General features: G+C 37.5%; 1 protein-coding gene across 6 annotated transcripts in view; it reads left to right on the top strand.

Moving 5' to 3' along the window:
* The window catches only part of SESTD1 (SEC14 and spectrin domain containing 1), a 136,983-nt gene that overhangs the window by 39,862 nt on the left and 74,433 nt on the right, over positions 1 to 22,688 (top strand). For all 6 annotated transcript variants that reach the window (XM_058549348.1, XM_058549347.1, XM_058549343.1 and 3 more), the window contains 2 exons: positions 2,229 to 2,308; positions 5,275 to 5,383. In XM_058549348.1, the coding sequence (XP_058405331.1) occupies positions 2,254 to 2,308; positions 5,275 to 5,383 (164 nt within the window). In that variant the 5' untranslated portion in view covers positions 2,229 to 2,253. The remainder of the gene's footprint in view (positions 1 to 2,228; positions 2,309 to 5,274; positions 5,384 to 22,688) is intronic.

Genomic DNA, 22,688 nt, shown 5'->3' with positions numbered 1-22,688 from the left:
TGTTCAGTTGGCCAGATGTCACTGGATATTTTCAGAGCTGTTTTGTTGGTAAGCCGATATTGCGATGTGAGAACGTCACTGCTGGAACCAGATTGCCCGAGTGTGAATCCGAATTTCCCCACTCACTAGCTGTGAGATGCTGGGCAACATTTAACCTCTCTAAGCCCCAGTTAACTCTTCTGTAAAATGGGGATAATAATAGTATTTACCTCATGGAATGTTGTGAGGATTAAATAAGTTAATACAAATAAATCATTTAGAACAGTACGTGGCTTGTAGTAAACACTTAGTAAGTGTTAATTTTCATAATCATTATCATCATCATTATCAAGCTTTCAAATCTCTTCTCTGACAAGCTGGTCACAGGAGAAGGGACCATAGACGTGAATCTGAGCTCTTGGTTTTATTGTAGGGCTGGATAACAAAGTCATCGGGTTAAGGTATTGAGCTGGAAACATGAAGTGCTACTGGTTTTAGATTAAAAATGTAAAATGTGAACTTTTCCCTCATACTTCCTACTAATTGTATGTTAGCCCGGGCTGATGCAGAACAAAAATGAACGAACAAATTGCAAACAAATATTCAAGTATGAAACTTGAAAAGAATATATCATATTTAGTTTGACAGCATGTTTTCTTTGTAGACAAGTGCAAATAGTGGTAATTTTTTTTTTTAGTTGTATACACGAAAGCTGTAAAATAGTATACTTGTTTAAGTAGTCTTGCTTAATTAGTCATTATCTGACAAATATTAAGACTACATTTTTGTTTTCTTAATATCTGGGATTTTCTTTTTTAAAGATTACATTTTTTTCAAGGCAGGGCTGTGACTTGAGTTTTTAGCTCTAGCTCGTAGCACAGTGCCTGAAATGGGCTAGGTTCATAGCAAGTATTTGCTGAATAATACACTTTCATACAGAGTCACAGTTTCTGCTATGCTGGAAAATTATTTTTAAGAGAGTATGCTTTCTGGTGACTCTAGTTAATAATACTGTATTGCATAGTTGAAAGTGGCTAAGAGAGTAGGTCTTGAAAGTTCTCATCACAAGAAAAAATAATTTTTGTGACTGTGTATGGTGACAGATGTTAACTAAACTTACTGTGATTGCTTTGCAGTATATATAAATATCAAATCATTATATTGTACACCTGAAAATAATATAATGTTATATGTTCAATTGTATCTCAATAAAAGAAAAAGAGGCTGTTAAAGAAAAAGGACTGTGCTTTTGCTAAATACAATACAATTTTGCGGTGTACTCTAAGGAACTGTCACTATATTGTGATAATGAGTGGATGTGAGGTGGGACGGGGAAGGAGGGATAAAATGTGATGGAGAATACTCTCTCAGACATGAAACTACATATAGGTGGATAATATAATTAAACCTTTGGTTTCCTTGTTTTGTTTTGTTTTGTTTTAAAGGTCCTACTCTCCTCGAAATCCTGTTTTAATAGTATACTGGGCTGGCCAAGCCTTCAGATGCGTGCTACGCTAAAGCTCCCTTTTAAGGGAAACTGTCTTGCCCTTAGCCCTTGCTGTACGGATAGTCCCGTTTTGTATTTAGCCATAATCCCTGGCTGTGGCTGAGTGGACACCAGAAAATCAAACCAAGAACAGTGAATTATGGCATGGTACAAAAAGGTCAACTGGGCTAATCAGATTTTTCCCTGGAGAACTTGAAAATACAAAATGTGGAGAGGTGGAGACAGATAATAGTGGGGGCGAAACATGAAACAGGGTGTTAGGAAATATCCTGAGGCAAACATGAGGAAAAGATATGTTACCATGTGTTATGGAGAAGCAAAAATATGAGAAATCAGAGAAAGCCATCGAAATAGTGGAACTGAGAGAATCGGATATTTGGAATTAAGCTGTGTAATTAATAAGGAGAGCAATAGAGAGAAGATTGCCTGTTTGATTAATTGATTCATTCCTTTACTCAACAAATAATTTATTGAGTTACTGCTATGTACTAGGCACTGTTTTAGCCCAAGAGTATTGCTCTGAAAAAATTCTCAAATGGCTGTAATTTTCCCTACTAGAGCATATTTGGCAATGTCTAGAGACATTTTGGTTGTCACAACCCCTTACAAAAAAGAATAAATAATCCAACTCAAAATGTCAGTAATGCTAAGATTGAGAAACCCTGGGATAAGCCATTGTAAGTATATATTTCATAAAATAATTATCATCTTGTAGTTGACATTTAACTGTCTGTGTTTTCAGAAGTGAGGAAGTTTACTGGAGTAAAATGGAGGCCGCAGTGATATTACCCATTCTGAAGAAAAAACTCGCCTTCCTTTCAGGTATGTTTTCTTCTTAAAATTGGAAGTGTTTGATGTATAAACTTTTTTGTCTTTGGTAAGTTTGGCAGAAACGCATTTCATTTTTCTGTGATGATTTTGTTTCAAAGCTGTTTCTGAGGCTTTTTTTGATCAGAGTGGATGCTGTGCAAGCCAGCGCTGTCACGGCTGGTACTTGGCAGGCCAGGTTTTACTGTGTTCTGTAATTTTATTAAAATGACCTTTACAAGGTAGATGTCATGACATCTCACTTCTTATATAAACATGAAAGAATTAATGCAGACCAAGAATAATTGGGTAACCAGCATCCAAATACTTGTCTCTCAATTATAGAGGAGTGAGTTTTTATGATATCTTGCATCATAGCTTTTGTCTTCCATCTTCCTATGAGAAATTTTCAGTGTGCTGGAGGAGTGACGAAATATCAGTTACATGGTCTTCACTTTTTACTGTTTGAACTTGGTTGTGCAAGCTTGAATTTACCTTCAGTTACTAACCCAAAGTCTATATCAGCTAACAGTCAAGGAGAAGGTGTGAGATATTTTACTAGGGTGAGAGCAGTGGTGTGATACATTGGGTGTAGCGATTTTCTGGGATTTTGGATTACTGAGTAAATTTGCACATGCTTTAGAGTAGGTGCTGTGGCCTGCCTGTTTAGGGTTTTTCAGACTATATTATTTTGCTTTTTTTTCTTATTCTCTTTAGGTTGTATCAGAATTGTCTTGATATTCAGGCTACTAATGTCCTTTTTCCAAGGTATATTGTATTTCTCTGTAAATTGGCATGTTTTTCTTTTTTTTTTCTTTTTTTGTGAGGAAGACTGGCCATGGGCTAACATCTGTTGCCAGTCTTCCTCTATTTTGTATGTGGGACGCCACCACAGCATGACTTGATGAGCGGTGCGTCGGTCTGCGCCCAGGATCCAAACCTGCAAACCCCACGCTGCTGAAGCAGAGTATGGATGCTTAACCACTAAAGCTACTGGGGCAGCCCCCGCATGTTTTTCTAGTGTAGATTTTAAGGACAAATAAGGTATTGAATTCCACTAGTATTATTATTTCCTTATTTAATATGTTTCCTTTTTTAAAAACTTCTTCCCTTACCAGTTGATACTTACCTTTTCTTGGTTATTTTCTGATGTGAGTGTTGCAGGAAACATTCTTATTTGTAACTTTGTGCAGTTTGTAGGAGTTCAGCAGTATAAATTCCTGTTAAGTGGAAGTGTTAAAGAGAAGTTACATTTAAATTTGTGTTAGGTTTTGTCAGATTGCCCTCTAAGAATATTGTTTCAATTTCTGTTTCTCTCACTAGTGTATGAAAATACCTGTTTGTCCACACTGTTGCCAAGAGTGGATGTTATTATTCTTTTTAAATCTTTATCAGTGACATTTTTGCATTGTTTTGACCCTTGTCCCTGTGCAGCATTTGACCCTGTTGACCACACCTACTTGAAAGTCTTTTTCCTCTTGGCTTCTGCCGTCTTTTGCGTTTACAGTGGTGATTATTTTCTTGTCCCTTGTGAAAGCTGAGGGCATGAGGTTAAATGTAGTCCTGAATGTTAGACTTGTCCTCTAAAGAGAATTCCACAGTGGGTCAGAATGCTACAGTCCAGATAGGAACCTTTCTGTGGATTTGGTTAATGCAGGGATAAAGCTTAGTGATTTTGAGGAGCAAATGAAATTTCTCTTAGCCTACTCCTCTTGATGTCCTCTATTGACTATTAATTATTCTAACCAGTAATTTCCAAACCTTTCTAATAATAGACAAAATCTTTTCAAAGCAACAAAATCAGGAGACAGTTTGAAAACGACAGTGCAATCCATTTTTTAAAAAATAAAAGCTATATTCTAAACAAAAAAACATGCAGTTGAAGTCACTGTTATCTCTTAAATTGAACCATTGAATTGCTATTTATTGAGGTTAAATAAAGTGGTTGAATATTAGTAATTTATATGGTTAACCTAATAAAAGACAGAAGATTATGATTGGTAAATGATGAATTGCACTCATGTCACTCATGGGAGTTGTTATTTTCACTTCACACCTTTCAGTTTTTAGTTATGGATTTCCAGAGATCATATAGAATTGTTTCCTTTAGTATTTACTGGTTTTTAAGCTTCTAAAATTGTCATAAATGTCAGTTGGGTCGAAAGATGGGCTTCAGTGCAAAAGTCAATCATATGGGGAACTTGCAAAGAAGCTGTGTATAAAATAGTTACATTGTAATGCTTATGGGAAATTTAAAAGGACTTGAACATGCACGAAGTGTCAGTGCGTTCCAGTGTCTGGCTTTCAGGCTTCAGCATCCAGGTTCCATACTCGCGGCTTTCTCTTTCTCGCCGCCTGAACAAAGAATGCCTCTCTGACCCTTGTGAGTTAACTCAGATCTTTCCTTGTCACAGAATGCTCTTTTGACTTGGTTTATAAATTCTACCCATTTTTCTAATGTCTTAACTTTTCTATAAAACTTCTCACATTTATGCCAGCTCTTATCATTTTCTCCATTTTCTAATCCCTTTAAATTATATTTTATATATTTTGTACAACAGTCTAGAAAATAAGCTGTCATATTTCATGCTGTTATTTCTTATAACTTAAAGCCTTTCTTCCCAGGTTGATTGGAAATTTATTTTATTTTACTTGTAAATGCTTATTGTGCCAGGCACATGAAAGGTGCTTGATGAATTGATTATATTAAGAAGCAGACTAAATGGAAGAAAATTAAAGAAAATGGTAATTGCTATGTTTAAGTGAAGATTTCATGGGTGAAATTTTTTTCTGAATTTTGTATAATTTTGCTTTACTACTATAAACATTTATAATATATAAAATAAACAACCATTAGATAGTTTTTTACTGATGTCTTAAACTTGTAATTGTTTTAGTAACATTAGATCTAAATATATATTATTCATTTAGTGCTTTACTATCTATTACGTGTTAAATTTATATATTTTTTTCTCTAATAGGAGGAAAGGACAGACGAAGTGGCCTCATTCTGACAATTCCATTATGTCTCGAACAGACAAATATGGATGAGCTGAGTGTCACCTTAGACTACCTACTCAGCATTCCAAGGTGACTCTAAAGGTGTCTTTTCTTAAGTCTCAATATGTTTTCATTCACTTACTAATGATTCCTGTTATTGTTAATGTATACTTTGCAATCTTATCTGCTTTTATTAGCAATGAAATTTTAATTAAAAACACTACAATCAATAATTCACGATACTACAGCAGATAAAATAAAGACTTATTTTATGCGCTTGATGCACTGAATAGTAAGATACATATTTCCAAAGTGTAGGTACTGTTAACTTTTAAGGAATACAAAGTTTGAGCACCTATGTACCATGCAACTGGAGAAAACTTAGAGAAGTTAATTCAGTAGAAAGCATCTTTTATTTAAGTAGCTATTTCACTATATAGATATAAATACATCTGTAGATTTTAATATATTGAGTGAAGGATATTAGGAGTTTCAAAAATATTTCTGTTTTAAAAATGCAAAAAAAATGTTTATATTTTAATCCAAAGGTCCTTGGGTTTTTAATTTTTACATTTCTTGAGTGAAGACAAAACTTAAACTTTCTATTTGCTTGAGCTCACCCATCACTTCAAAAACAAAACCAAAAAGCCCCTCCCCGAATTCTTCTCCCACATGTGATTTTGGGGGCTGAAGTTTGACTGCAGATTAGAATCATCTGGGGATATTTTTCAAAATCTAATGCTTGGGGTCCACCTCCAGAGAGTCTGATCCAGTTGCTCTTGGGAGGCCTGCTCATCAGACTTTTAAAAAAATCCTTAAAGCTTCTGTGATAATCTAATATGCAGCCAGATTTGCAAACCACTGCAATAAAGCATGAGAATGAGGGCAGGTGTTTTTGTGTGTTTGTAAAATATAAAAGTGGCAAAAGGAACAAATTGTCTTTTATATAATGCTCTTAAGCTCCAGAGAGTAAATTTTAAACATTTTAGTCAGAGCAAACATTCTTTGTATCCTTTTCCTGTATTTGCATTTTGTTTGTTGACGTAATAGATTATTTCATTTTAAACCACCTTGCAAAGAACAGGGTTAAAACTATATTTTAGAACAACTGACTTTAATCACACCTACTTTCAGTATTGGTCTGTAATTTAATGATTCTTTTGCTGATTATTTTTTTCAATATTGGGGAAATGGAGGTCTTCAGAGGAAAATTTTCACGTTTTTCGTTTTCTGGATCTGAGCTGCTGATTGCTGATTTGTATTATTCACCATTAGATAACAAACTGCTGTTTAGGTAAATGAGACTAGCCAGACATATAGTTAATAAATTGTGAAAAAAAATTCATGGGTTTATAGATGATTAGATGGGATCAGGGAACTTAGAGACCATCTGAACCACCTGCCTTATTTTATCGTTGAGGGAATTGAGACTCAGAGGTCTGAGTTGCTTGCCCGGGATCACACAGCTGGTTAGTAGTAGAGCTGGGACTAGAATCCACAATTCCTGACACCAATCCAGAGCTTTTCATACTTCAGATGAACAGAGTACAGTGTGTTTGCATCTTGTGTGAAGTGAGGTTCTGAAGTTAGAATGTAATGTAGAAATTACTGGTAGTCAAAATTACCCTTGAAAAATGCCTAAGGAAGGATTAGAGACTCATGTACTATTTTTCCGTAAACATGCTAGGTTTTCTTCCAACATTGGAACATATCGTTGAGGCTGAGTTCCAGAACACAGTTGGCTTGTGATGAGGTTTGTTAGAAGAAAATGCGTGCTTGTTTGTACTAGAATCACGCTCAGCCCAGCAGGATACTCGCACTGTGGGAGGCACTGGGTAGAGAAGCAGGCTAAGGGACTGGACGTTTCACTCTCCTCTCCTGTCTGTTCACTCTGGGTGTGCAAGCAGAAAGTACAATGGAGGGCAAAGTAGGCTACACTACTTAAACTTTCTGTCTCTTTCTTTCTCATATAAATATGCGTAAAATGCTGTTCCAGTGTAAATTGTGAATCAGTTTCTGCATATCTACAAGTACCTGCCAGCCGTTAGAGAAGATAAAAGTTGAAGGAAGATGACAGAACTTATTCTAGCAAGGCAAAATAGATACTTGGATACTTTATTTTTGATAATTGTTTAGCTAGAGTTTGGCCTTATCAGATATTTGTAAACACTCTGAATTGTTAGCCTTCTGCTTTCTTGGATCAGCCTCCTATAACTTTGGCATTTAAAAGTGTCGGCAGCTGTATATCAGCACTCGCCATTTCTTTAGAGAGCTAGAGTGTTTCTGAGCTCTTCATTGCAACTCTGGAGAGCTGTTTATTAGGTTCAATCTTAAGTGATTTTTCTCCTTCAGAATGTCTACCATTTAAAACTGCTTTTAAATTGTAATCCCCCCTAAACATTTTATTATGAAAATTTTCAAATTTAGAAAAAGAATTTGAAAGAATTATAAACACCAATATGCTCATCACTTAGAAGTCTGCAACCAACATTGTACTTTATTTTATCACATATCTATTCATTTATCTACCCCTCTTTCCATCACAAAACTGTTTTTAAGTTTACCCTATCAGATTGGGCTCAGCATGTGTCTAGAAGGTTTTTCATTTTTTGGTATATCCTCATTTTTTTGTGTGTAACCGGCATGTGTCTCCCAATCTCCTGCTGTTAAAGTTTTTTAAACTCCTCCAGCTGTGAATGTCTCCAGACAGCACCAGCAGTGCAGCTAGCTAATGTGATCTCTCATTCCTTACAGGAGATGTCCAAAAGTGGTCTCTTTTTGCAATGAACATGTTAACATTTTGAATATAATAATAGCTTTTTAAAATTTATGTAGGATGTGAGGGCGATCTGGCTGTGACATATGTCACCCCATTGATTTCCAGGGTAGATTCAGCTGATCTGGCTGGCTAGGCGGATGTCCCCTTCTTCCTTCACCGCTCCATGTGTGTCCCTCCCAGAACTTCATCCTCAGTCAAAGAGGACGACCTTCCCCGACAGAGGAGGACCATTCTTTAATCAAGGGTAGAAGAATAACTGCGCTCCCCTGCTAGAACCTCCAAACAAGCTGTCAAGGTCCATTTGTGGGAGAACGTAGGGGAGTCAGGCTTCCAAAACTCCAGACACATCTAAATGAGGTGCTGCCTGTGGCAGGCTGCCTTGCTTTTAGCAAAAGGAAAAAATAAAAATAAATTACAAGTTATGTAAAAATGAGAAGGAACTATTTAGTTTCTTATCTATACTTTATGCTTATTTTTAATGACCAGGGACAAGGTGTGCTATATACCTATTTTACATGGGTAACGCAGCACAGTTGAGAATGGGGGCACCTCCTGATTCCTTTTCACACAGGTTGGCCCTGGACTTTTTTTTTCTTTCCAAGTCTTGAGTAGAGGGCTGAGAAGAAAGGAGAGGGTCAGGTTAATTGTAGCCTGACCTGAATACTGAGTATATGTTCAGGTAACTCCTCACGTCCAGTCCTGTGTGCAGTTCAAGAATAATCATTACTGCCACATTTTCTATAACGGGTCAGTCATAAGTTTTAATAAAGAATAGTAAAGACTGACAGATTTGAGCCAGCCTGAGTGTTAAATTTTAGGAGAGGTAAATGGAGTTTTTCCTTTGTTTTCCCAGCTATAGCTGTACATTTTAGATATAAGCAACAGGATCAGAAATTATGAGTTGATGATTCAGAAAGCAGAATCAAATTCAAGATTTCTTTGTAGAGGTAAAGACAAATATAAATTAGTCTGTAAATTGTTTCATTAAAAATAAATACTGAGATCAGCACTAACTAAAACCTCATAAGTAGGTTATTATCCCATATCATTTTATTACATATTTCAAAATTTTAAATCAGAAGCATATCCACATTCAATGCATAGAATGAGATTTGTTTCAATCTATTACATGAAGTATGATTATAAGACATTGAGACTACCTGCTTTTTAAAAACATGTGGCAAAACATACATCAGTGTTTTTCAGCCTTCTTTTTTACATTATTCCCTTTGTAAGGAGCCCTTTTAGACAGTTTTTCCTATTCACTTCGCTTGGTGTCATAGTAGTTTATAGTTGAATCAGTCTGTTATTAGATTGTGAGGTCCTTGAACACAGAGCCACGTCTTATTTATCTCCATATCCACAATGCCAGTAAAAACGATTGGGAGACTTTGGGTGTTCATTATATCCATATTGAAGGAATCAGCCAGACTTGGCAACAAAGTCATAGAAATGACCTAAAATATATCGTGAAAGGAAATATAACAGCTGTGTAGTTCTGTAATTCTTTAGAGTGGTGAAATTATCACTTGAATCCCATACACGTAATTTTGTAACTGCCAGTATTCTATAGGGCTTATATTCTGTATGTTCAGAATTTTAAAAAATCTATCTGTGGGCATCTTTGTTCAGAGAAAATCTTAGAAAGAAGCCAAATTCAGGTGGTCTTCAACTTAATGATGGTTCAGCTTATGATTTTTTGACTTTATGATAGTGCGAAAGCGTTCAGTAGAAACGGCATTTCGAATTTTGAATTTTGCTCTTTTCCCAGGGGAGAGATAGGTGGTAGGATATATACTCTCTCATGATTCTGGGCAGTGGCAGCGAGCCACAGCTCCCATTCAGCCATGCAGTCATGAGGGTAAACAGCCATTCTGTACCCATACAACCATTCTGTACCCATACAACCATTCTGTTTTTCACTTTCAGTATAGTATTCAATAAATTACACGAGCTATTCAACACTTTACTATAAAATAGGCTTCGTGTTAGATGATTTTGCCCGACTGTAGCCTAACGTAAGTGCTCTGAGCGTGTTTAAAGTAGGCTAGGCTAAGCTATGATGTTTGGTAGGTTCAGTGTATTAAATGCATTTTTCACTTAATGATATTTTCAATTTATGAGAGGTTTATTGGGACATAACTCTATTGTAAATCAAGGAAGATCTGTATATAAAAGATAGAAGTGGAGGCCCCCAGCTGTTTCTGCTCATCTGCATCTTCCCTTCTCCACTGTTAAAGAGCCTCCTTGGAGCTTATTAGAGCAGTTAGAAGATAATTTGATTTTGAATATAACACCTTTAATCCATCATTGATTTGTCGTCTTAGACTTCAGAAGGGTCAGTATAGTCAGTGAGAGTGTGACTGGGATGGCTCTCCTTTATTTTTGTTTTTTTATGATACAAGCTTCCAAGGAAGTCTGAGCCAGTGCCACCTTTTTTCCTCTTCAACAAATGCACTTTCAGGAAATGGAGGGATAATTACATTGACCTTAGAATTACTTTAAAGCGCTGTAGTAAGTGCTCTGAACATGCTTTATGCTGTTGATGAGTCATTTTTAATATTCATTTCATTCATTCAACAAAAATTTATTGAAAATTTATAATGTGCCATTTAAAAATGTGACAGCTAAGCTAGTATTTCCTTTCTGTGCTATGTGTTTTTTATTTTTCTGTCCTTTCTGTTCCCTTTTCATATGCTTAAGTTTGTATCGAGGGATGACTGAGTTGTCAAGCGGGACTAATACAGGAATAGCCAAGCTAATTTCTCTGTCCCCGTAGTGTCCCCAGTTTGCACATAAGCTCAAGATTAATTTTGCTAAAACAACAGTTCCATCATCCTTGTCAGTTTTCTATGACCTCCTCTCCTTTCTACACAATGAATTCAATTCAGTAGCCATTTGTTTTGCTATTCTCAAGTGCAGACACTGTACATCATGCGCTGTGAAGGCAACAAAGACTAGGTCTTTGCTCTCAAGGACAGTCCTTCACCCTTCTTAACTGCTGTGCCAAGACCTAGTATGATTTGACTCACCTTTTTCAGTTCATATTTCTTGAGCTCTTATCATGCAAAGCACTTAGTTTTAAGTACTTGTATTAACTCAATCTTCAAAATAATAGTTGCATTAGTTCCTTTGTATAGATATTTCCCAGATTCCTCCAGCTGTTCTCTAGACTTTAGTTGCTGTTTCTGGCTCTTGAGACATTTAATCGTGATGTGCTTAATAAGAATTCTTGAATTTTTACATTTATTATTTATCTTATGTACTTTTTAAAATTTCAAAGGTGTATGTTGTTTGCCTAGTAACATTAATAAGGTAACGTCAGTGAATATAAAGTAGACACTCATTAAAATACTTTTCTCCCCACCTTTTCGCCTTTCTAAATGATCCTGAGCTCCTTGAGGGGAAAAACTGTGTCCTGTAACTTGTGTTTTTCATAGCCTTGTGCAGTACCTCATACTCAGTCCGTGATCGGGAGTCATGGAGATGGGTTTCTGCTCTTTGTTTTATTTGCTACTTTATTTGCTACCAGAACCTGGTAACTGACCATTCTCAGAGCATCTTAGATTTTGTTGGAAAATCAAATAAACATGCAGAAGTTGCTGGCTGAGTAGAAGCAGGTGTTGCTTTCCTTTTAGGACTTTAAATTCAAAACGGACCTGAGATTTACTTACGGGTGATGATTGGGAGGCATATATGAAAAGAATATCCTATATTTAAAGAATAATAGATAAATTTAAGTCATTTAATCCTCATAACAACCCTATGAGATGAGTACTATCATCCTTAGCCCCCTCTCACATGTAAGAGAACTGAGGCATAGAAAGAGTGGGCAATTTAGGTGTCTTGACCAAGAGCATATGGCAGACCACATGAGTAGGGATTTGAACCCGTGCTCTGGCTCCAAGCCCGTGTTCCTAATCACTGTATTGCAGCCACCCTGATTGTAATCACAGTGCCATGTCTATTGATAACTTCTAGTTTCCATTCACATTTAGCCTGAATCTATCACAACTGATAATTTACATATGAAAATAACTGGTGAATTTAGTATTATAAAAGAAATCTTGAAAACTTTTTTATATGTTTTAACATTTTCTTTCAACAGTATATTCATGTATATTTATTTATTTATTCATTTATTTATTTATTTTGTGAGGAAGATCAACCCTGAGCTAACATCCGTGCTAATCTTCCTCTTTTTGCTGAGGAAGACCGGCTCTGAGCTAACATCTATTGCCAATCCTCCTCCTTTTCTTTTTTTCCCCCAAAGCCCCAGTAGATAGTTGTATGTCATAGCTGCACATCCTTCTAGTTGCTGTATGTGGGACGCGACCTCAGCGTGGCCAGAGAAGCGATGCGTCGATGCGCGCCCGGGATACGAACCCGGGCCACCAGTAGCGGAGCACGCGCACTTAACCGCTAAGCCACGGGGCTGGCCCCATGTATATTTAAAATCATAGCATTTTCTAGCTCAAAGGGAACTTGTTGATCATCTGATTATAGAATCATAGAATGTCAGGATTGGAAAGCACCTTAATAATCATCTAGACTAACCATCCTACCCATGCTTAAATCCACTTGATAGAAATGCTACCAAGTACTTGCCCAGATTAATCTTGATCAGATTGTTCTTGATTCTATAGAGATTCAACATCCATGGAAGATACCTTTGCATTTTTTCAAGTTTTGATTTTTTTTTAATTCAAATTTGGATTTTAAGTCAGTTCTTCCTAATTGTAGAAAAACTCATTTATGTTCCAGAAGGCACATCAGAATGCAGAGGTTTAATGACTTGCCAAAAATCGCACAGACGTTAAGGTTGTAAGTTTTCGTTTACTCTATAAATACGTGAGATCCTACAGTGTGCTCCTCATTCTTCTAGGTGCTGAGGAAATGAGTGAGCAAAGCAGACCCAGTTCCTGCCCTTATGGGCCTTACACCCTAAAGATCAAACAAATACTCCAAATAAGCATGCCGTATATTGGATGTTCATGAGTGCTACAAAAATAGAGCATGAAGAGAGTCAAGAGAAGGATGGGGTGGGGAGAGGGTATATGGCAATATTTTACAAAATGATAAAATAACATTTTACCAGAGATTATTGAATTGAGGGCCAGGTCCTACAGATATCTGATGAAAGAGCATTCAAGACAGAGGGAGCAGAAAGTGGAAGGGCCCTGAGCGTGTTATGATATCAGCAAGGAGGCGAGTGTGGCTGCAGCAGTTTGAGAAAGGGCCAGTCCTGGGAGAGCGGTCAGAGAGAGGCTGGAGGCAGATCGTTGAGGATCTTGTAGGCCATGGTAAGGGCTTCAATTCTGAATGAGAAGGAAAGCTGTCGCTGCATTCTGACGGAGAGGGATGTGATGTATGTCATCTACCATTTTTAAAGGCCCTCGGTATTTAAAGCACTGTGCTAGAAGCTGCCAAGATATCAGTAAAATAATATTCTTACTTTCTGGAAGCATGTTATCTAATGAAGATAAATTGTAAACAAGTGATAATAGTGAAAACGTAAGTGAAATTAGTGCCATTATGTAAGTATAAGCAGAGCTCTGTGAGTGGAAGAGAAGGAGCCCTTCGTTGTAATCAGAGAAATTAGTGAAGAGCTGTAGAATATCGAACCCAGGAAATCCATCAACAATCTCTCGAGTCAAAGTGAGCGAGCTTGCTAAGGAGCCTCGTCTCTTTTACGAAGCTGTTCTAACTCAGCCACCTCACCCTTGAAAGGCTCTAATGGAGTAGCGACAAGGAAGCAGGGTCTCTAGATTTCTGTATTGGTTATTCTGAAAATATAGTTATAAACACGTTAATAGTAGTACAGGAATTTATTAATACAACACTTGAGCTCTTCCAACATGCCCTTTATAAAAGGCATAACATGCTTCTAAATTAATATGTGGTTGTTAAAAACAGTTTAAACCATCACTCCACTTGGAGGAATGAAGTAAAAAGAACTGTTCCTTTCGAATAGTTGAAAGACCACTTGGTCTTGCAGTCGCCAAAGAGTATCTTTGGATTGTGTGTATTTTCATTATCTGTCTTAGTAGAATGTGAGAAAATTTTGATTAAGGGTGTCTTTAAGTACCATTACAGATAAATTTAGAGTATTTTATGCCCTTAAGATCACTGCAGAGGGTGTTTACGGACTTCATTACTTTCTTAGTCTTAATGTACAGATTAATTCAAAGTGTACTTTGAAATATAAATGTGTTGTTTGTGTAAAACTTCTTTGTTGAACAAAATGGTTGTGTAATCTGTATCTCAGAGATACAGATGCCAGTGACATGAAAGTACCACATTATGGGGATGGCACACTCTCTTGGCTTCAGTCCCAAACCAGGGAAGGCCTTCCACTGGACAGCTCTGTGTGTCTTAGTTCCCCCTCCTGCACATTTCCGTAACGCATTGGGAGAGTCCCTGAGTTGTTGCCATTTACCTGAAGACCACTCAACAGCCAGCTCCCTGCCTAGGCTGTTCTTTCTTGGGCTTGTGTCCTCGCTAAGTCGCAGGGGTCTTTCTAGACGTCTTGTTAGGGAACTCCAGGAATTTCTTCCATACCTGAGCCCACAACTAGCAATTAGATGTCAGATTTGCTTCCCCCAGCAGGTCTTTATATGCTGTTGCTAATCCAGAAGTGATCATTGTATTGTGTCATCTTTTTTTTTTTTTTTTTTGTGGTGAGGAAGATCAGCCCTGAGCTAATATCTGTTGCCAGTCCTCTTCTTTTTGCTGAGGAAGATTGGCCCTGGGCTAACGTCCATCAAGCATGGCTTGATAAGTGGTGCGTAGGGTCGCGCCCAGGATCTGAACCTGGGACCCCCGGGCCACTGAAGCAGAGTGCCTACTTAACCACTGTGCCACCGGGCCAGCCTCACCATTTTTTTAACCCCAAAGAATACTTAGTGGATCCTTTATTTTATAATGCAAAATCCAAAAATAGAGTACTTAAACTTTTCTTTTAATTGAGATATAATTTACATACCCTAAAAATCACCCTTTTAAAGTGTATAAGTAGTTTTTAGTATCTTCACAAGGTTGTGTGACCATCATGATCTCTAATTCCAGAACATTTTCATCAGCCCAAAAAGAAACTCTGTACCCATTAGCAGTCACTCCCCATTCTCCCTTCCTCCCAGCTCCTGGCAACCACTAATCTGCTTTCTGTCTGTCTGGATTTGCCCATTCTAGCAAAATCCAAAAATAGAGTACTTAAACTTTTCTTTTAATTGAGATATAATTTACATACCCTAAAAATCACCTTTTAAAGTGTATAAGTAGTTTTTAGTATCTTCACAAGGTTGTGTGACCATCATGATCTCTAATTCCAGAACATTTTCACCAGCCCAAAAAGAAACTCTGTACTCATTAGCAGTCACTCCCCATTCTCCCTTCCTCCCAGCTCCTGGCAACCACTAATCTGCTTTCTGTCTGTCTGGATTTGCCCATTCTAGACATTCCATATAAAATGGAATCGTATAACATGTGGCTTTTTGTCTCTGGCTTCTTGCACTTGGCATGTTTTCAAAGTTTATCCATGTTTTAGCATGTTTTAGTACTTCATTCTTTTTTGTGATTGAATAATATTTTGTTATATGGATATGCCACATTTTGTTTTTCTGTTCATCAGCTCATGGACATCTGGGTCAATTTGACTTTTGGCCATTGGGAATTATGCTGCTTTGAACATTTGTGTGCAAGTTTATATATGTGGACATATGTTTTAATTTGCTTCACACTTCCCTGTTTTCTTTGGAAGCTTGGTTTCTCTCCTGCCTACAGAGGCACCTTTTCTTCTTCCAAATCTTTAGCAATATCATTCTTGTTCTTGTGACCTCACTGTTTCTCAATAGAATTGAACATCACTTCTCCAAGAACCTTCTTGAGGCTAACATGAATGCTTGGAGGGAGTAAGAGAGGATAAGTAAAATCCTTTAGTCTGTTGGATTTAAGTCCCAGGAAAAGGTCTGCTGTTTATCTTTCCTATGATGTGCGTAATAGGGAACACTTTGAGTGGGGAGAGGTTTCACTGCTGAATTCTTACTGCTAAACCAAGCTGCATTTCCTTCCACTGTACTGGAGGGAGGGCAGTTGAGATCCTTGCACGAAGTTGATTTTATAAATAAAACAATAATAATAATAATAACAATAATAGCTATGTAGTTTTGGTCTTTAGGATGGAGTTTTTCCATATAGTTGTTGGATTTTACTTGGGTAGGCTTGTGGGAAGTGTTTTGTCAGTACTTGAATGATTGAACATAATATATAGCAATAACCCATTTTCCAAACACTCAAGATACTATTTTGCTGGTCAAGTGACTGAGAGTGCAAAAGTGAGAGCAGAAGTGGGTCAGACATGGTGTATTCAAGCTTTGAATTATGTGCACCAAATGCTACTTCATCTCATTAGATTTCTCCGAAAAAGCACCAAGCAAGTGGTTATTAAACCTCCTTTATTTTCTGCTTTAAACTATCACTTCACAAACCTTATACCTCTGGCAGGAAGGAGAGAAGAGGTACAGACGCTCTTAGTCGTTAGTTACCTGCTTGACTGGGATCCCATTTTACAGACGAAGAAATTGAGAGGCTAATGAGACTGTTTGAATGTTGCTATGATTTCTTCTCTTTTTTTTTTTTTTTTTTGATTTTTATTGATATTTTAATGGTTTCTAACATTGTGAAATTTTGGGTTGTACATTTTTGTTTGTCCATCACCCCATATATGACTCCCTTCACCCCTTGTGCCCACCCCCCACCCCCACTTCCCGGGTAACCACAGTCCAGTTTTCTCTGTCCGTGTGTTGGTTTATATTCCACATATGAGTGAGATCATACAGTGTTTGTCTTTCTCTTTCTGGCTTATTTCACTTAACATAATACGCTCCAGGCCCATCCATGTTGTTGCAAATGGGACGATTTTGTCTTTTTTTATGGCTGAGTAGTATTCCATTGTATATATATACCACATTTTCTTAATCCAATCGTCAGTCGAGGGACACTTAGGTTGCTTCCACTTCTTGGCTATGGTGAATAATGCTGCAATGAACATAGGGGTGCATAAGCCTCTTTGGATTGTTGATTTCAGGTGCGTTGGATAGATTCCCAGTAGTGGGATGGCTGGATCATAGGGCATCTCTATTTTTAATTCTTTGAGGAATCTCCATACCGTTTTCCATAGAGGCTGCACCATTTGCATTCCCACCAGCTGTGTATGAGGGTTCCTTTTTCTCCACGTCCTCTCCAACATTTGTTGTTTTTTGTCTTGGTGATTATAGCCATTCTAGCGGGCGTGAGGTGGTATCTTAGTGTTGTTTTGATTTGCATTTCCCTGATGATTAGTGATGTTGAGCATCTTTTCATGTGCCTATTGGCCATCTGTATATCTTCCTTGGAGAAGTGTCTGTTCATTTCCTCTGCCCATTTTTTGATCGGGTTGTTTGTTTTTTTGTTGTTCAATTGTGTGAGTTCTTTATATATTATGGAGATCAACCCCTTGTCAGATGTATGTTTTGCAAATATTCTCTCCCAGCTGGTTGGTTGTTTGTTCATCTTGATTCTGATTTCATTTGTCTTATAAAAGCTCTTTAGTCTGATAAAGTCCCACTTGTTTATTTTTTCTTTAGTTTCCCTAGTCTGGGTAGGCATGTCATCCGAAAAGATTCCTTTAAACCCAATGTCAAATAGTGTGTTGCCTATATTTTCTTCTATGAGTTTTATAGTTTCAGGTCTCACTTTCAGGTCTTTGATCCATTTTGAGTTAATTTTTGTGAATGGCGATAGCACATGGTCCACTTTCATTCTTTTGCATGTGGATGTCCAGTTTTCCCAACACCATTTATTGAAGAGACTTTCCTTTCTCCATTGCATGTCCTTAGCACCTTTGTCGAAAATTAGCTGTCTGTATATGTGTGGTTTTATTTCTGGGCTTTCAATTCTGTTCCATTGATCTGTGTGTCTGTTTTTGTACCAGTACCATGCTGTTTTGATTACTATTGCTTTGTAGTATGTTTTGAAGTCAGGAATTGTGATGCCTCCTGCTTTGTTCTTTTTCTTTAGGATTTCTTTAGCTATTCGGGGTCTTTTGTTGCCCCATATAAATTTTAGTATTCTTTTTTCTATTTCTGTGAAGAATGTCATTGGGATTCTGATTGGGATTGCATTGAATCTGTAGATTGCTTTAGGTAATATAGACATTTTAACTATGTTTATTCTTCCAATCCACGTGCATGGGATATCTTTCCATTTCTTTATGTCATCGTAGATTTCCCTCAATAATGTCTTGTAGTTCTCATTGTATAGGTCCTTCACCTCCTTGGTAAGATTTATTCCTAGGTATTTTATTCTTTTTGATGCAATTGTAAATGGTATTATCTTTTTGAGCTCTCTTTCTGTTAGTTCATTATTAGCATATAGAAATGCAACTGATTTTTGTAGATTGATTTTGTACCCTGCAACTTTGCTGTAGTTGTTGATTGTTTCTAACAGTTTTCCAACAGATTCTTTAGGGTTTTCTATATATACAATCATGTCATCTGCAAATAGTGAGAGTTTCACTTCTTCGTTACCTATTTGGATTCCTTTTATTCCTTTTTCTTGCCTAATTGCTCTGGCCAAAACCTCCAGTACTATGTTGAACAGGAGTGGTGAGAGTGGGCAGCCCTGCCTTGTTCCTGTTCTCAGAGGAATGGCTTTCAGTCTTTCCCCGTTGAGTATGATGTTAGCTGTGGGTTTGTCATATATGGCCTTTATTATGTTGAGGTACTTTCCTTCTATTCCCATTTTATTGAGAGTTTTTATCATAAATGGATGTTGTATCTTGTCAAATGCCTTCTCTGCGTCTATTGAGATGATCACGTGGTTTTTATTCTTTGTTTTGTTGATGTGATGTATCACGTTGATTGATTTGCGGATGTTGAACCATCCCTGCGTCTCTGGTATAAATCCCACTTGATCATGGTGTATGATCTTTTTAATATATTGTTGTATTCGGTTTGCCAATATTTTGTTGAGGATTTTTGCATCAATGTTCATCAGCGATATTGGCCTGTAATTTTCTTTCTTTGTATTGTCTTTGTCTGGTTTCGGTATCAGGGTGATGTTGGCCTCATAGAATGATTCAGGAAGTGTTCCATCTTCCTCTATTTTTTGGAATAGTTTGAGGAGGATGGGTATTAAATCTTCTTTGAATGTTTGGTAAAATTCACTGGAGAAGCCATCTGGTCCTGGACTTTTATTTTTTGGGAGGTTTTTGATTACTATTTCAATCTCTTTACTTGTGATTGGTCTATTCAGATTCTCCATTTCTTCTTGGTTCAATTTTGGGAGGTTGTATAAGTCTAAGAATTTATCCATTTCTTCTAGATTGTCCAATTTGTTGGCATATAATTTCTCATAGTATTCTCTTATAATCCTCTGTATTTCCATGGTATCCGTTGTAATTTCTCCTCTTTCATTTCTAATTTTATTTACTTGAGCCTTTTCTCTTTTTTTCTTAGTTAGCCTGGCTAAGGGTTTGTCTATTTTGTTTATCTTCTCGAAGAACCAACTCTTTGTTTCATTAATCCTTTCTACTGTTTTTTTGGTCTCAATATCATTTATTTCTGCTCTGATTTTTATTATTTCTCTCCTTCTGCTGGCTTTGGGCTTTGTTTGTTCTTCTTTTTCTAGTTCTGTTAGGTGTAATTTAAGGTTGCCTATTAGGGCTTTTTCTTGTTTGTTAAGGTGGGCTTGTATCGCTATGAGTTTCCCTCTCAGGACCGCTTTTGCTGCGTCCCATATGGTTTGATATGGCATGTTATCATTTTCGTTTGTTTCCAGATAGTTTTTGATTTCTCCTTTAATTTCATCAATGATCCATTGGTTGTTCAGTAGCATGTTGTTTAATCTCCACATTTTTGTCACTTTCCCAGTTTTTTTTTCCTGGTTCATTTCCAGTTTCATAGCCTTATGGTCTGAAAAGATGCTTGTTATGATTTCAATCTTCTTAAATTTATTGAGGCTTGCTTTGTTTCCCAACATATGGTCTATCCTAGAGAATGTTCCATGCGCGCTTGAGAAGAATGTGTAGTCAGCTGTTTTTGGGTGGAGTGCTCTGTATATGTCTACTAGGTCCATCTCGTCCAGTTTTTGATTTAAGTCTAATATTTCTTTATTAACTTTTTGTCTGGATGATCTATCCATTGCTGTAAGTGGGGTGTTAAGATCCCCTACTATTATTGTGTTGTTGTTGATTTCTCCTTTTAGGTTTGTTAATAGTTGTTTTATGTACATTGGTGCTCCTATGTTGGGTGCATATATATTTATAAGTGATATGTCTTCTTGATGGAGTGTCCCTTTTATCATTATATATTTCCCTTCTTTGTCTTTCTTAACCTGATTTATCTTGAAGTCTACTTTGTCTGATATGAGTATGGCAACACCTGCTTTCTTTTGTTTGCCATTAGCTTGGAGTATTGTCTTCCATCCTTTCACTCTGAGCCTGTGCTTGTCTTTAGTGCTAAGATGTGTTTCCTGAAGGCAGCATATTGTTGGGTCTTGCTTTTTAATCCATCCTGCCACTCTGTATCTTTTGATTGGAGAGTTCAATCCATTTACATTTAGGGTAATTATTGAAATATGAGGGTTGAATGTTGCTGTTTTGTCACTTATTTTCTGGTTCTTTTGCATTTCCTTTGTTTCTTGTCCCATTTGTTTTGGACTGCCAATTCAGTTTGGTTGTTCTGTCTTATGATTCTTCTAGTTTTCTCTTTGTTTATCATATGTGGTTTTAATTTGATTATTTGTTTAGTGGTTACCTTGAGGTTTGGGCGAAAAATCTTCTGTATGAGATAGTCCATTATCTGATAGCCTCCTATTTCCTTATACTAAGTCAATTCAGTCACTTTCCTCTTCCCCTTCTAAGTTGCTCTTGTTATACCTTATTCTATCTTGTGTTGTGGCTGTGTGTTTACAGTGATGAGGTTAAACTTATTTTTGGTGAATTTCTTCCTTTGATCTTTGAGTTTAGTATTTAAGTGGTTGCTAACCTATTCCGGTAAAGATCTACTATTTCTCTGATTTTGTCTACCTACTTTTCTCCTTACTCCAAGCTTTGTGTTCCCTTTCTCTTCTTGTTTTCAGGCCTGAGGGCCTTCTTGAGTATTTCTTGTAGTGGGGGTCTCGTGGCCATGAACTCCCTTAGCTTTTGTTTATCTGGGAGAGTTACTATTTCTCCATCATATTTGAAGGATATTTTTGCTGGATAGAGTATTCTTGGCTGAAAGTTTTTGTCTTTTAGTATTTTGAATATATCATTCCAGTCTCTTCTAGCCTGAAAAGTTTCTGTTGAGAAATCCGCTGAGAGCCTGATGGGAGTTCCTTTGTACGTTATTTTTTGTTTTTGTCTAGCTGCCCTTAATATTGTTTCTTTGTCGTTGACCCTGGCTAGCCTTACCACTAGGTGTCGTGGTGAAGGCCTTTGTCTGTTAATATATATAGGAGTCCTGTTGGCTTCGCTTACTGGTATTTCCTGCTCCTTCCCCAGATTTGGGAAATTTTCAGCTATTATTTCCTTGAATAGGCTCTCTGTTCCTCTTTCCCTCTCCTCTCCCTCAGGAATACCTATAATTCTTATGTTACATTTTCTAATAGAGTCCGATATTTCTCGGAGTCTTTCTTCATTTCTTTTTAGTCTTAGTTCTCTCTCTTCTTCCATCTGGAGTATATCTGTATTCCTATCCTCTAAAGTACTAATTCTTTCCTCCATATTGTCAGCTCTGTTCTTTAAAGATTCCAGATTCTCCTTTATCTCCTCCATTGTGTTCTTCATCTCCATCAGCCCTGATAGGTTTTTCTTTATGATTTCAATCTCTTTTGTGAAGAAACTCCTAATCTCATTTAATTGTTTGTCTGTGTTGTCTCGTATTTCATTGAGTGTTTTTATGATAGCTATTTTGAAATCTCTGTCATTTAGTTTATGGATTTCTGTGTCTTCGGGGTTGATTTCTGGGTGCTTGTCATTTTGTTTCTGGTCTGGTGATTTCATATATTTTTGCATTGTGGTTCCTGTGTTGGTTTTGATTTTCCTCATCCTGGAAGTCTCTGGTTGCAATTTCCACCTGCCGCCACTGTGTGGTGGTAAAGGGCTGTGTAGTCTAAGCCCCCTGCGCTCTGCCCCAGTTTTTCTGCTGCGATCCGCAGTTTTGTTTTGTTTTGTTTTGTTTCTTTTCCCCACTGCGATCCACGGGTCCAGTCCAGTTTATTCAGGTCTGCCTCAGACCGCTAGATCTGGTCGAGCTGCAGACTCCGGGTTGCGGGGAGGGGGGAGCTCTCTCTTTTGCCCTCTGGGTCCCTGACGTGGGAGGCTTCTCGTTTGCCCCTCTTTATCCGCTCTCTGGGTTGCTCAGATGTTGATGGTAGCCCTGTGGCTCCTCTGAGCCCTCTGTGCGGGAGTTTCCCACTGGCTGAGAGCGCCTGAAGAGCTACAGTTTCCCGCCGAGGGCCGCCCCTCCCCCCTCTCTGGGAGCCGCGCGGACCGGATCGCTGATCTGATGGGGAGGGAGCGGAGTTGTCCTTACCTCTCCCCACTTCCTCCGGGGGCCCAGCACGTTCCGCTCTCAGATGTGCGGCAGTGTGGAT

The sequence above is a fragment of the Diceros bicornis genome, chromosome 10, assembly GCF_020826845.1.
Source record: "Diceros bicornis minor isolate mBicDic1 chromosome 10, mDicBic1.mat.cur, whole genome shotgun sequence".
Classification (NCBI taxonomy): domain Eukaryota; kingdom Metazoa; phylum Chordata; class Mammalia; order Perissodactyla; family Rhinocerotidae; genus Diceros; species Diceros bicornis.
This window is presented reverse-complemented; position numbering and strand designations above follow the sequence as displayed.